The following is a 13,272-nucleotide window of genomic DNA, read 5'->3' on the forward strand; positions in this document are numbered from 1 at the left end:
CTAGTGCGGGATCGTAGGTAGCTGTTGAGTGGGTAGCAGCCAGGATTTCAGCCCACGTATCCTGGCTCCAGACCTCACGCTCTTCAGTCCGTTATGGAAGGCAGCCTCGCAGAACACAGCAACGGGTTCTCCTGGTGTGTAATTTAAAACAGATCTCATCTTTTGTCACTTTGGCATAATGTGAAATCTAACGACACGCGATTATTCTTTAAAACGTCTCGCTTAGGGTTTGCTGGGAGCCAAATTTTCGCGCGTGGTCAGACCCCAAAATGTATAGTAACTTGCTCTACTCTTTTCCTTCCTCCCATTCTTTTTCTCACCACCTTTCTGTCTCCCCGCAAGTGAGTGGGTGGGGGGTGGGGGATGAGGAACCCAGGACTTGAGGGCCCAGCAAGTGCCTTGAAATGTCCTGGGATCTGGGATGGATAGACAGCTCAGGAGCTAAGACAGGAGGGGGCTGGTCGGTGGGATTGGGCAGTAAAAACAGAGAGAAAGGTGTGGCATAGTTATGGGATACCCTGGGCAGGCTGAGCTCTGCACAAGGCTCTGGGGTAAGGCAGGCACAGAGAAATAGGGAAGTGGTTCCTTTCCTTCTGGGCATGCACATGGGGAAAGGGCTGCTGAGTGCAGTTAGAAGAGAGCCCCCTGATCCATGCAGGCTGCACAGATGTAGGAGACATGCAAGAGACACCTGCCATCTCAGTCTCAGCCAGCAGGTTGCTGCCTCTGGAGACCTATGGCTTCCCTTTGGGAATCTGTGGGCTCCTTGTCATAAACTGCCTCAGTTCCTTCCCCCACCTGCACTCAGGGGTTGCCTGGCACCGCAGCCGTCCGTCTTTCTTTGCTCTCAGAGAAAATAGATTCTTTCTCGTCTCCAAAGATAAACCCGCTCACCGCCTGTGCCCTGCATCCCTTTCCCAAAGAAAGTTCCTGCCATCACTTCTTTCCTGTATATGTATATTCTTTTCTTTCTTCCCACTGTGCCCTTTCTCTGTTTGGAGATGAAGTCAAGCCTTTTATCTCCAAAGCGTGGCCCTCCTTTCCCCACCCCACCTCTGACATGGCAGGCACCTGTGTCCCCCAGTTCTCACTGCACAGCCATGTCTCCGTCTTCGTCCTCTGCAGTGACCTTGACTCTGCCTGGCCTACCTGGAGAGTCTTCTCTTGGCTTTCCTAACTTGGCTTTAGTTTCTTCTGTGTCTGTCTTTGCCTGTCAGTCATTTTGGAAGTCCCCTCCCCTTCTGGCCTCTCTACAGTGTCCGCGTTGCCTGGACAGCCGCCCGCCACTCTCTTCTCCTTCCGGCCCTTTCCTTAGTTTCTGTGGAGGCTTTCACACGGATCTGTACCTTTAGCTCAGACCCTACCCCGTATCTGTCACATGTATTTCTAAAGATTTGTTGCAGAACAACCGCGAATCAGTATATCCAAAAGTGACCTGCATTAGTCAATGGGATCACTAGGGAGTCCCCGTCTGTCCCCCAGTTCTCCTCTACATGTGCCTCCGGAAGAGCTGTCCAAACTGTCCCCGCGGCCCCAGTCCCTCTGCCACTACCTGCCCCGGCCCTCCTCGCCCCCCGTGTACCGTGCCTGCCTCACATGGCCTCGCTGCGGTGCTTGTGATGCTGCTCAGTGGGTAGCCCGAGGGCCTCTGCGTCATAGCTGTCCTCAAATGTGCATTTGTCATCTCTCAGGAGAAATGTCACAAGTCACTTCTTACCGATAACCAAAGTACTGGAGTTTTTGAATGGTTTTCCTTTCAAATTTTGCATCTTAGATTCACTTCGATTCGAGTTGGTCCTCCCGGTGTCAGCCTCATTGTCATCCTTGTGTGCTTTGGTGGCTTAAGAGAAGGCGGTGTGTTACCATCGGCGACTGCACCCGCGCAAGGTCCCAGCTATACTCAGGGAGTCCGTCAGGACTTAAGGATCCTGAAGCAGTAGCTGAAGGTAAGTGACCCCTCGCAGGACGGAGTCCAAAGTCCAGTGTCACAGAATCCGTTTATCTGTAGGTCAGGCCGAGGCCCGGCCTTCACAGCGCGGACACCGCTTGCCGTGGTCTGGTGCCATGAGCCCATTTCCAGGTTGTCTTCTTGTCCTAAGCCTCGGGTGCCAGCCGGGTGCTTCCTCTCCTGTATTTGTGTCTTCAGGGCACGGGGCTGGCTTACGGCAGGTATCCGATGAATTCTTGTTAAGTGGTCCAATGGATCGACCAAAAAAGATGTACTGACGGGACAAGGCACATTGGAGAACAGAACGGGACTGGTGTGAGCCAGGCACAGTCCTAACACACTGGTTTTTTCCTTTTCTCGGCCATCACTGGTGAGCACAGGTCTGACTTGGGCCAGGTTTCAGTTGCTCGCTCTGAGCTGTCAGTGGTGGTAAAGCCTACAGGCCGCTTCCGGAGGCCTGCTGCCGGCCCTGGTCGTCCGCTCTGCCATCACGCCCCCGCTCTGGATTTCCAGTTCTACAGCCATGAAATAAGAGCTGAGGTAAGCCCAGTCCGGTTCTGATGTCCCAGAGCACTTCTCCCGGGCCCCGGGATGGTGTCTTACAGTTCGCGGCACCTTCGTCCAGCCTGTCCACGGTGCCTCTCCCGTTGGGGGGGGGTTCACACATTCGGTGTGGCAGCAGCTGGGTTCTTGGGCAGTGGGCCTGGGGTGATGCCTCTCATCCTTCTGAGGTTTTCCCAGCTGGGAGGGGCTCAGCATCACGTCGCTCACCCTCTTCTATGGTCAGAATCTTCCCGGAGCCGCCTTAGTGGGCTTGTCACCTACAAAGGCAGTCCTGCTCTCCCTGGTGATTCTGTTTTTCTTTTTCTCTGTTTCCCCCTCCCCCCCTTCGCCCCCCCACGTACATGTGCACGAGAGGGGTGGGGGAGAGGATGGGCACTGGTGGGGGGAAGGGGGCAAAGGGAGAGAGAGAGAATCTTAAGCAAGCTCCACTCCCAGCGTGGAGCCTGCCTGGTGATTCTTTTTAATGTTTAACATCACTCAGTGTCAGAACGTACTGGTTTTAAATCTTCCTGTTTAATCCGTATCTCATTTTGGCGTGATGAGACTTGAATTCCACTTGCTTTCTGATGTGTGTGGTGAGCTGTTAGGTCACCTTCTGCGAGTCTGTCCTTGTCTAGAGAGATACATTCTCGCGCTGGGCTTTTTCTTTCTTTCCTTCCCTTTCCACGTACTTCTCTTCTGACTTCTCCGTGTCTCTTTTCTGGTGTGCCTGGATCTGACTGTGACCTGATCTCTAGGAGAGCGAACGAGGAGAAGGGAGGTAAAGGTCGTGCCTGGGCTTGAGCATCTGGGTAAACACTGTCCCGTTTACGAGTGAGGTGACTATAGGAAGACAGGTGAGCGGGAGCTGGAGAGAGCCATCTGAGCCGGAGAGAGGCTCGCCATGTCAGTGTGTAAACGCAACCCCCGTTGGGGAGGGTATGTGAACTGAGAATCGAGACCTGGGTGCGAACCCTGGGAAACAGCAGGAAGAAACAGGCGGAGGAAGCGGGACCAGAACTGAGATTGCAGGGGAGGTGCAGGTGGAAGTGTGGTATCCCAGGGCCACGGAAAGGTGGTGTTCCAGACAGAGGACTTGGGCCGGCCCCCACAGGTTGAAAGAGGTCCATTGGAGGCGGTGCCGAGGGGGGCGCTGTGGCTTTGGCAAGAAGGGTGTTGACGAGCGGTGGGGGCCAGAGCCAGAGCATGGAGTCTCTCTAGGACAGAGAGAGGGGAGTGACAGGACACTGGGGGGCACGCGTCACTGGCATCAGGGGCTACCCTGTTCTGTGCTGCTGTCCTGTGTCCCTGACGCAGGCTGATTTCTAGAGAAGGAATTTCAGAAGATCTAAGCAAGGCCTCTGGCGGCCTCACCGCCCAGTACCCAGCATCATGACCTGTTTCTGATGCCCTGCCAGGTGACGGGCACAGCCTGGGTGCCCGGGATGCAGAGACATGGGCTCCACACCTCCTGGCCTGAGCTGACGGCACCTGGCGCCTGCACCTCCGCCAGGGAGACCTGCCTGACTTCTTGGCCAGGTCGGTCCCCTCCTTGGGGACTCACAGCTGCAAGTGGCGCCCCTCTGTTCCTGCACCTCCCCGTTGTGCGGGTCAGTCTCTTACTTCCGTCTCTCCAGCCAAGCTGGAGGCCACGTGCACGCAGGGACCTTGTCGATCTTCTCCGTTATCCACAACCAGGCAGAATCGCCAAGTGCCTGCTGGGTTCTCAATAAACATCGAAAGGAAAAAGAGAAACCTCAGTTAGTTTGGCAAAGATGGATGTAGAAACTGCTAACGTACAGAGGGCCCTGGGGATTCTGGTTGAGGGCTGTTCCATTCACTCTGGAGGAGTGAATGTCAGCCTTCAGCAAGGAGGTTGCGGTTTTGAGAGTTTTGTCCCGGGGCTGATTTCCTAGGCTCTCCCTACGCCTCTGTCCTCTGTTCGTTTTTCTCCCCTCTGGCCTTCCCCGCAGAGTCCCCACGGTTGAGTAGGGGAGCTGAGAGCCGTTCTTTTCATCTTGCTTTGCAGCCTGGGCCCATCTCATTTCCCCAAGTTCCCAAGCATGTTGGAAGTGGAAAAAATCGGGAAGCCCCCCAAGAGACATACACCTTCAGGATCAGTGGGGCAGGGGCCGTCTGTGTGTACTGCCTCCTCCGTGACCAGACCCAGGAGCCCAGCTGCTTCCCTGGCTTCTCCTAGCTCCAAGTTTAAAACCAGAGCTACCAATACCTCTCACGGACTCGGCTGGGGTGTGGGGGGGCGCCTGCCGGAGACCGAGGTCAAACTTGAGTTTGTAGAAATAGGAGAGAAGGCTGTCAGTGGCCACAGCAAGATCGGACTGTCTGCCTCCCCGAAGGGGAGTGAGACGGATCTGCCCCTACAGAGGAAGAGACCTCATCCCCTCCCCAGTTCCTCGTCGGTCCCTTCACCTGACGGAGTTTTCCTGGAGGAGCAGGAGGAAGGCACCCTGGGCCTACTTGTCCACAGTGAGACGAGCGAAGCCTGCTCCCTGGGGAGGCCCGGTCTGCACCCAGCTGCCTCCCGTGAAAAGTGCCAGGCCAGCCCTGGGCGGAGGAAGCCAAAGGGTGACTCTGGCCTCTATAGCCTCAAGTCTGTGCTTGGGCAGGAGCCCCCTGGGCAGCCCGAGAAGAAGGTGTCCAAACAGAAGGCACGAGGGCAGAGGGAGGAGGGGGAGCCGATGGGAAAGAAGTCGAGGGCCCCAGCGCTCAGCTCTGGCCGGTCCCCCTCTCCCCCAGCGCTACACCAGGCAGCCGGGGCGGACAGGCCAGAGGTGGGCCAGCCTGGTGAGAGTGAGAAGGCAAGGCGAGCTGACCTCCTCATCGCCCATCTGGCCAGAGAGCTGCGACGCCTCAAGAAGTGGAAGAAGAGGCACTTGCTTGCGGCTGTCGGGGACAAGCCACCCTGCCTGAAGAAGCTGGTCAGAACTCTAAAAGCGGAGACCAAGGGCTGGGCTTTTCCCGGGCATTCCCCCGGCCCCGCGGACACCGCAGGTCACAAGGCCGTGTCAGACATCGGACGGTTCTTTACCATTGACTGCAAGGACGTCTGCCACGTCACCTGCACTCTGTGTCATGCCAGCATCAGACTGGGCAAATTTAAGGGTCATTTCCAAACCTCAGGCCTGGTCCGTCACTTGGTGAGTAAGCACGGACTAGAGAGAGACAGAAGGCCAGCCGCAGCCAGCCCGGGGGAGAAGAAGGGCAGGGCCGAGGAGAGAAAGCACAAGGGCCTGCCCGCAAGTCCTGCTGGCCTTGCCCCCGAGGGGCTGCCGTCACCAGGACGCTGCACGGATGCTCCCCCTCTGGTGGACGGTGGCAGGCAGCTGGCGGCGGGCAGGCCTGAGCAGCTGTCACTGGCTCCGCCACTCTTGCCTCCTTCCTGCAGAGATGACCCCGCCGCCTCCCCGCCGGCAGTCGGGGTGGGCCGGGGCGGCACCCATGCCCCCGGCCAGCCCCGAACACAGGCCTGGACCCGCAGCATCGCGGAGTTGCTCTGTAGCCTGGCTTTGCCGCTGTCCTTCGTGTCATCGCTGCCTTTCAGAAGGTTTATGGCCCAGGTCGACCCTTGCTACCACGTGCCGCCTCCCGCCTTCTTCTGCGGGAGAGCCTTGCCTCTGCTCCGTGAGGCGGTCGAGGAGCAGGTGTGTCGGGAGATGCAGTGGGCCAAGGGCAGCTGTGTCCACCTCACCGTGTCCGCCGCTGCCCGGGACACGGTTGTGGACTACGTGGCCATCACCGCCCACTGGGGAGCCGTACAGCCGGGCAGTCGGCGGGTGGCGTCGGGGAGCCTGAGAAAGCAGGCCGTGCTGTGGGTTCGGGGCCTGCCCCAGGAGAGCTCTCCGGAGGAGAGGCAGGGGGAGCTACGGGAGCAGGTGGGCCTGTGGCTCAGCCGCAGCTCCCTGCAGCCAGGCTTCCTGGTGTCGGGCGGCTGCCTCAGCCTGGAGCAGGCAGTGAGGACAGAGGGCTACACCCAGCTCCCCTGCTTTGCCCACTGCCTCGACTCCCTGGTGAGGAACTTCCTGCGTCACCATCAGAGCGTCCAGCTCATCCTGGGTACGGTGCGGGCCATCTGCAGCCATTTCCAGGGCTCCGCGGAGGCCCGGCGGCTCCTCGGCCAGCTGCAGCGGCAGCGTGGCCTCCCGGCCCAGCAGCCCTTCTGGGAGCTCTCGGACCACTGGGTGTCCGCCTACTGCTTGCTGGAGTGGCTGGTGAGGCAGCAGCGGCCCCTGCAAGAGTACGAGAGGCGACACCAGCTGGGCAGGGCTGGGACGGCCCTGTCGACTACGTTTTGGAGCCTGACGGACAGTCTGGTCACGCTCCTGCAGCCCTTCTGGGTGGCGGTCCGGGAGGCGAGCGCCGCGCGGGCTTCTTTAAGCCAGGTGCTGCCCCAGCTACGCTACCTGCATATCTTCCTGGAGCAGGTTAACCGGCACTTCGAGGAGCAGGGCGGCGGGGAGGTGGGGGCAGCCGTCCGGCTGGCCAAGGGCTTGGCCCTGCAGCTCTCCACAGACGGCCAGCTCAACGAGCTCTTCCACCGCAAGGAGTTTGTGCTGGCGACCCTCCTGGACCCCCGCTTCAAGGGGAAGATCGAGTCCATCCTGCCCACGGGGGCCGACATTGACCACTGGAAGCAGGTTCTCGTGTACAAGGTGAAGGAGATCATGGTGTCCGACTACTCCTTGCCTCCCTCACCCTCCCTGCACAGCCCCAAGGCAAGGCGTGCGGGCCCTACCCCGGGCGGCCGAGTCGCCAGGAGCCTCGGGGCCGAGGGGAAGGGCCAGAAGGTGCCTGTGCAGGGGGGCGGCGGCTCGGGGTCTCTGCTGCTGGACCAGAGGGAGAAGAGCTTGCTGGAGCAGCTGGAAAGCGTGGGGCTGCTGGCGTCCGAGAGAAGCGGAGCGTCGCTCTCCACCGAGAGCCACTTGGCCAGTGTCATCGTCAAGAAGTACCTGCGTGAGAATGAGACAGTTGGTGCCCAGGAGGACCCGCTGGTTTACTGGGAGAAGAGGCAGGAGGTCTGGCCAGCTCTGGCGAGACTGGCCACTGTCTACCTGTCCTGTCCCCCAACGGGGGCCTTCTCTGGAAGCGTCTGTGCCTCCCTGGACAGCCCTGCCCTTGCGGAGCATGGCGCCCCTCTCCCAGTGGGGACCATTGAACATCTCCTCTTCTTGAAGAGCAACCTGGAGAATTTCCCCGACTACCCCGCCCCTGCCCTCATCTTCCCCAGTGGAGACCTGGCCGACGGGGAGCAGAACAGCGAGGCCGACCTCGTCTGACGCCCTGAAAGTCTGCCTGTGGGAAGTGTGTCCGGCATCAGAGGGGAGGGCAGGATGCTGCACCCTAGGGCATTAGACAGAGGTGGCCAGAGTCCTCCCTCCACCTGTTTGGAGGGAATAGGGATAGGTTCTCGATTCTTGACACATTGCCCTTTTTTTCTTCCCCAGGGTGATGTCATTTCCCATTCATCCATTGCTTAATTTGTCTCTAGTGGTTTATGCATAGAAAAGGTGAACTCTGTCCAAAAGTGACTCTAAGTTGTGCCGCACACCTATGTGGGTGGCACAGGGACCCCGCTGAACACCTGCCATGCGCAGGATCACCGCCACGACAGAGACTCACCCGGTCTCGGATGGCAGTCGTGCTGTGGTAAAGAACCCTGAACTCCACTGGGGATGGGAGGCGATGGGCCAGAGGAAGGGTCTCCAGGTTCACTGAAGCAGCCGTGGGACTGTCCACTTGTGCGCTGTGTTAACCGGTTCCCCCTTGGCTGTAGCTGTGTCCTGCCTTGGCTGGCTCCTGGGCACCATTTGCCAGCCCACTTGCTAGGTAGGTAAACTGAGACTCAGCAGTGGTGATTCGGAACGAGGGAAGGTGGCCTCCTGCAGGAGAGACGAGTGTCCTCTGTGCCTTAGTCATGGTCCCATCCGTGTGACCAAATCCTGTCTGCAGACACATGTTGGACCAGGATAGGAGGACTCGGATTCTGGATGTTCAGGGGTGAGCGTTGCAGGGGGTTGGCGTGGATGAGCCAATTCCCTCAGCAGGGCCCACCCGCTCCAAGCTGCCGCCTGTGTGTCAGCTGGGTTTGCACAGCAGGTGGGAGGGCGCTCGGTCGGTCGGGCCCAGACCTGCCTGCTTGAGGCGTGCGGATTTCAGGGAGCATGGGACTGGGGGCAGAGCAGAGGTCTGTGCACTGGAGAGTCAGGGATCCACCTTGGTGACTATGCAGTACTGTCATCGGCGGGGGCGGGGGGCGTGGGGCGGTGAGCTGGAGGGCCACATGTCTCCCCCCAGGCAGGACTCGGGGGCACAGAAGTCCCGATTTCCAGTTAATGTGCTCTTTGCTCCTCTGTTTCCTCTCCTGCAAAAAGCGTTCTTCCCAGCTGTAACGTGGGGAGCACGTACAACTCCTCCCTTCCTCCCACCACCGCCCCTACCCGGTCCTCCCGTCCTTTCCCTCCACAGCAGCCATCTCCGTCTAGACGGTCATTGAGCCGGTTCTCCAGGGCATGGCTCCCTAACCGTCGTGGTCAGTCTGTGGGCTTGCCCCTGCCCGGGGGCCTCATCTCTGAGTCTGGTGGGTGTTGGAACAGTGTCCGTCACTGGGTCCTTGCACGCCTCCCTCTCGCTGCTCGTCAGTGCCCTCCACTCAGCCTCATAAATGTTGGTGTTCTTTCGACGTCGGCCCATGACTGCTCCCTTTCTCTGTGCGCCAGGGGCTCCTGACCACATTCACCCCCAAAATAGCGTGTGGTTGGGAGGCTGTGCGTAATCCCGGACAGAGGCCTGCAGATACTTAAAGAGGTCTGTGTCCTCCAGAAGCCTGGCCCGTGAGCCACACATTCTCCCTGGGCACCTCTGCGGATGACGCTTGAGTCCCTTCAGGCTAGAGCTTCGACTGCCTCCTAGGCCCGATGCACACAGTCACCTCCAGCTGGATGTCTTCTTGCCCCCTCCCTCAGGCTGTCCCATGTGCCCCACATGTCGGGGAAGGGAGCCCCTGCATCCAGTGACGTGGCTAGACCCTTGGAAGCTGTTCTACACGCTTCAGTGCTCGCTGCCTTCCGTGAAGCCCTGTCTCTCCAGTGCTTTTATGGCAGGTTCTAGTGTCTGGTGCCCCTCTCGCACCCCTCACCCCCATGGGTGACAGTTTTAAGTGGATGCAAAGTTGACCGCGTCTCACTGCTTACAAGCCCCAGCAGACCCCTTTTGAATACAGTGAACCAGACCTCTTAGTGGATGCCTGGAATCGCTTTTGGAAAGAAATGAAGTGGAAATGAAGGGGTGTTGCGGACTAGAAGGAGTTAGGTAAAGCCGTGGGGGAGGCGGATCAGATCTGTTAGCAGCCTCCCCAGCTCCCTGGTGGGGGTGTGGGAGGAATTCTGGGCCCGGTTTCCTTGGAGAGGGAACTAAAAAACTGCATTGATTGTGTAAACACAGACTTGGGACTGGTCAACACCCTGGAACCCAGGTTTTATAAACAGGAGTGAATGGTCCCATGGTTCCTTGCAGGCGTCACCCTGCCTGGCCCAGGCCCAGCTAGAGTCTGCAGGGTTGGGAAGCTGCCACTTGGAGCAGAGGTCCCTTCTTGTTTTCTCTCTGCTCAAACCTTGACCCCTCTGTGGCCGGCATTGCCGATGTCCCCCCGCCCAGGCCTCCTCCCTCCTGCGCGTGGTCTTGCACTGGCGCCTAGGCTCATGCTGGCCCACGGCCATTGGTAACTGGAAAGGCCCTCCTTCCCCTGCCTTCCCGGAACCCAGGTGCTACCCCGGTCCTTCCGTCCAGGATGGCTTCTTTGCCTGGCCTTCCCCACTTGTGTTCTTAGGAAATGACGTCATGTTTGCAGGTAGGACTATTCTGTCTGGCACATAGGGATTGATGCCCTTCCGTCGATGCCGGATAAAGAGCTAGTTTGGCGGGCTAGGGTGGAGAGCAATGGCATCAGGACTGGCAGTGCTGCACCTGCTCCCGGGGCCGTCACCGTCCCTTCCTTCCCTTGACCTCAGGCTCCTCATTGGACTGAGAGCTGAGCCTTCAGGCCCCACAGCTGCAACCAGAGGTTACACGTTGGCCTATGCAATCTGGAGACCATTCTGAATGCATTGCTAATGTTTTAAAAAAAACATTGGGTCAGTTAAAAATATTTTTAAAAGGGTGGGGGAGTGCCTGGGTGGCTCGGCCGGTTGCATCCGACTTGGGCTCAGGTCATGACCTCGCGGTTCGTGAGAGTTCGAGCCCCACATCGGGCTCACTGCTGTCAGCCTGTCAGGCCACAGCCCGCTTTGGATCTTCTGTCCCCGACTCTCTGCCACCCCTCCACTTGGATTCTTTCTCAAAAAATGAATAAACATTAAAAAAAAATTTAAAATAAAAATAAAACATTGAGCCAAGAACATTTTTGACGGGCGCCTGGGTGGGTCAGTCAGTTAAGCGTCCGACTTCAGCTCAGGTCACGATCTCGCGTCCGTGTGTTCGAGCCCCGCGTCGGGCTCTGGGCTGATGGCTCAGAGCCTGGAGCCTGCTTCCGATTCTGTGTCTCCCTGTCTCTCTGACCCTCCCCCGTTCATGCTCTGTCTCTCTCTGTCTCAAAAATAAATAAACATTAAAAAATAAAAAATTTTAAAAAAGAACATTTTTGAGAGAACGAAGCAAGGCCTATCGTGCTGTCTTTTGTGTCTGCATATGGAAGGAAACAAAACAGATTGTTGGTGGTGGTGACCTATAATCTATTAAAAAACTAAAATAGTTAAAAAGAAACACCTCAGAATTCATAAAGATAGATCATAAAGAGCGGTTGCCGAAAAAGGAAAATTTAGAGATTTTGCCTCCCGGTGCAGATACGGAAAAGGGGAAGAATCTGAATTGTGTCCGCTATGGCCGTAACTGCTCGAGCCTCGTCAGGGCCCCCCGCTTAGGTGGGGGCCTGCGCCTGGCCCGCCTCCCTCAGGGGGGCTCTGTGGCCTCAGGTCTTGCTGGGCCAGCTCGCTTTCTGCCTCAGTGGCAGAGGCTGGGCGGTACTTGGTGCCGTCGACGGCTGCGGACTCAGGATGCTCAGGAGAGGCCTGCTCACTGTTTGCTTGTCTCTCCTCAGGAGCCTCCGGCCCTTGAGCAGCGGTGCTGGAAACAGGCCTCCGGCCCTGGCCAGGGCAGACTCGAGGGTGCCTTTTTCTGGGCGCGCGGTCAGCTGACCCCTCCCGGCACCCACGTCCCTGTGACAGGACCAGGGCCCGGGGCCGCCTGGACGGACCGCGTCTGATGGAGCCCCAGGCTGAGAAGCCAGGAGAGGCGGACGGGGCACGAGTCACACCGCAGCTGCTCAAGTCGCGCTCGGGTGAGTTCGCCCTGGAGTCCATCCTGCTGCTGAAGCTTCGGGGCCTGGGGCTGGTGGACCTGGGCTGCCTGGGGGAGTGCCTGGCTCTCGAGTGGCTGGACCTGTCCGGCAACGCGCTCACCCAGCTGGGCCCGCTGGCCTCCTTGCGCCGGCTGGTGGTGCTCAATGTCTCTGACAACCGGCTGACGGGGCTGGAGCCGCTGGCCGCCTGCGAGAACCTGCAGAGTCTCAATGCCGCGGGCAACCTGCTGGCCACCCCTGGGCAGCTGCAGTGTCTGGCCGGCCTGCGGGGCCTTGAGTGCCTGCGGCTCCGGGACCCCTTGGCCCGACTCGGCAACCCGCTGTGCGCCAGCCCCTCCTACTCCACGCTGGTCCGAGAGCTGCTGCCCGGCCTGAAGGTCATCGATGGTGAGCGCGTGACCGGGCGTGGCAGTGAGTTCTACCAGCTGTGCCGGGACCTGGACAGTTCCTTGCGCCCCGGCTCCAGCCCGGGCCCGAGAGCCGCCGAGGCGCAGCCCTGGGTAGAGCCAGGGTACTGGGAGTCGTGGCCCCCCCGGAGCAGCTCCATCCTGGAGGAGGCGTGCCGGCAGTTCCAGGACACGCTGCGGGAGTGCCACGAGCTGGACCGCCAGGCCAGCGACAGCCTGGCCCGGGCCGAGCAGGCGCTCGGCCCTGCGGGCGCCGCCTCATCCTTTGTGTTTTGAATATGCCCGTGGCTCGTGACAGCTGAGCATGGGACCCTCGGCACGCTGCGGCCCAGCTGCCCACGTCTCCTCTCCTGCCTCGGTACGCGTCTGTGCGCTTTAATCACGCTGGCCACCGGGCCGCAAGTTGGGCTCTTTGTTTACCTGTGTTCCTAAGAGCAGCCCCTCCCTCCTACCCCCACCTCAAGGAAGATCCCATACCGACCCTCCACACACTTCAAGGACACACCACCTCGGCGGCCTCTAGCATGGGTGAGGACCGTCCTCGAGCGGCTGGCGGTGTGAGGCTGTCTGCCACCTGCGCTGGGCGGCTGGGGAGGAGGCTGCATGCTGAGCCGCGTCCACAGCCGCTGCCACCCGTGGCTGTGCAGGTCTGAGACTTAAGGGAAGAAAGGCGCTTTTTCCTAAGGCTAAAGGTAAGAAAGGCAGGGCGCGCGTGTCTGCTGTCCCGGCCAGTCCTGGGGAGAGGATGCGGCAGAGCACCGAAGCTGGCGTCCTCCACCCTGCAAAGCTGCCTGTTCAGAGGACCCTCTGCTGTGGTCCCCCCTGTCCCGTGGGACCCTGGAGCCTTCGCTGCCCATCCTCACCCTCGCTGATCCCTATTAAATCTTTCTTTTGGCGGAAGCATCGCTGCCTGTCATTCGTGCGTGAGCTTCATTTTCCCCAGCACGGACGGGAAGTCTCCTGTCCCTCCTGTAAGACCTCACTCCCACAGTTGAGCCAAGAAG

At 59.4% G+C, this 13,272-nt stretch overlaps 2 protein-coding genes across 4 annotated transcripts; both read left to right on the forward strand.

The window, feature by feature from the left end:
- Positions 1-1,858: 1,858 nt before the first annotated feature.
- Positions 1,859-13,213, forward strand: LRRC61 (leucine rich repeat containing 61). 2 transcript variants are annotated; one of them, XM_042975001.1, is made up of 2 exons: positions 1,859-1,946; positions 11,601-13,213. In XM_042975001.1, the coding sequence occupies exon 2, from the start codon at positions 11,765-11,767 to the stop codon at positions 12,542-12,544; it is 780 nt and encodes a 259-aa protein (XP_042830935.1). In that variant the 5' UTR covers positions 1,859-1,946; positions 11,601-11,764; the 3' UTR covers positions 12,545-13,213. The 2 variants fall into 2 exon arrangements, with proteins under 2 accessions (XP_042830935.1, XP_042830929.1); XM_042974995.1 differs by lacking the exon at positions 1,859-1,946 and adding an exon at positions 2,403-2,488.
- Positions 1,863-10,665, forward strand: ZBED6CL (ZBED6 C-terminal like). Of its 2 annotated transcripts, none has more exons than XM_042974984.1 (2): positions 1,863-1,946; positions 4,521-10,665. In XM_042974984.1, the coding sequence occupies exon 2, from the start codon at positions 4,555-4,557 to the stop codon at positions 7,783-7,785; it is 3,231 nt and encodes a 1,076-aa protein (XP_042830918.1). In that variant the 5' UTR covers positions 1,863-1,946; positions 4,521-4,554; the 3' UTR covers positions 7,786-10,665. The 2 variants fall into 2 exon arrangements, with proteins under 2 accessions (XP_042830918.1, XP_042830909.1); XM_042974975.1 differs by lacking the exon at positions 1,863-1,946 and adding an exon at positions 2,405-2,488.
- Positions 13,214-13,272: the final 59 nt, after the last annotated feature.

This window comes from Panthera tigris, chromosome A2, assembly GCF_018350195.1.
Source record: "Panthera tigris isolate Pti1 chromosome A2, P.tigris_Pti1_mat1.1, whole genome shotgun sequence".
In the NCBI taxonomy this organism is placed as follows: domain Eukaryota; kingdom Metazoa; phylum Chordata; class Mammalia; order Carnivora; family Felidae; genus Panthera; species Panthera tigris.

Bases quoted from the DNA above. Each gene is read 5' to 3' on its own strand.
- LRRC61 (XM_042975001.1), top strand. From the start codon at position 11,765: ATGGAGCCCCAGGCTGAGAAGCCAGGAGAGGCGGACGGGGCACGAGTC.
- ZBED6CL (XM_042974984.1), top strand. From the start codon at position 4,555: ATGTTGGAAGTGGAAAAAATCGGGAAGCCCCCCAAGAGACATACACCT.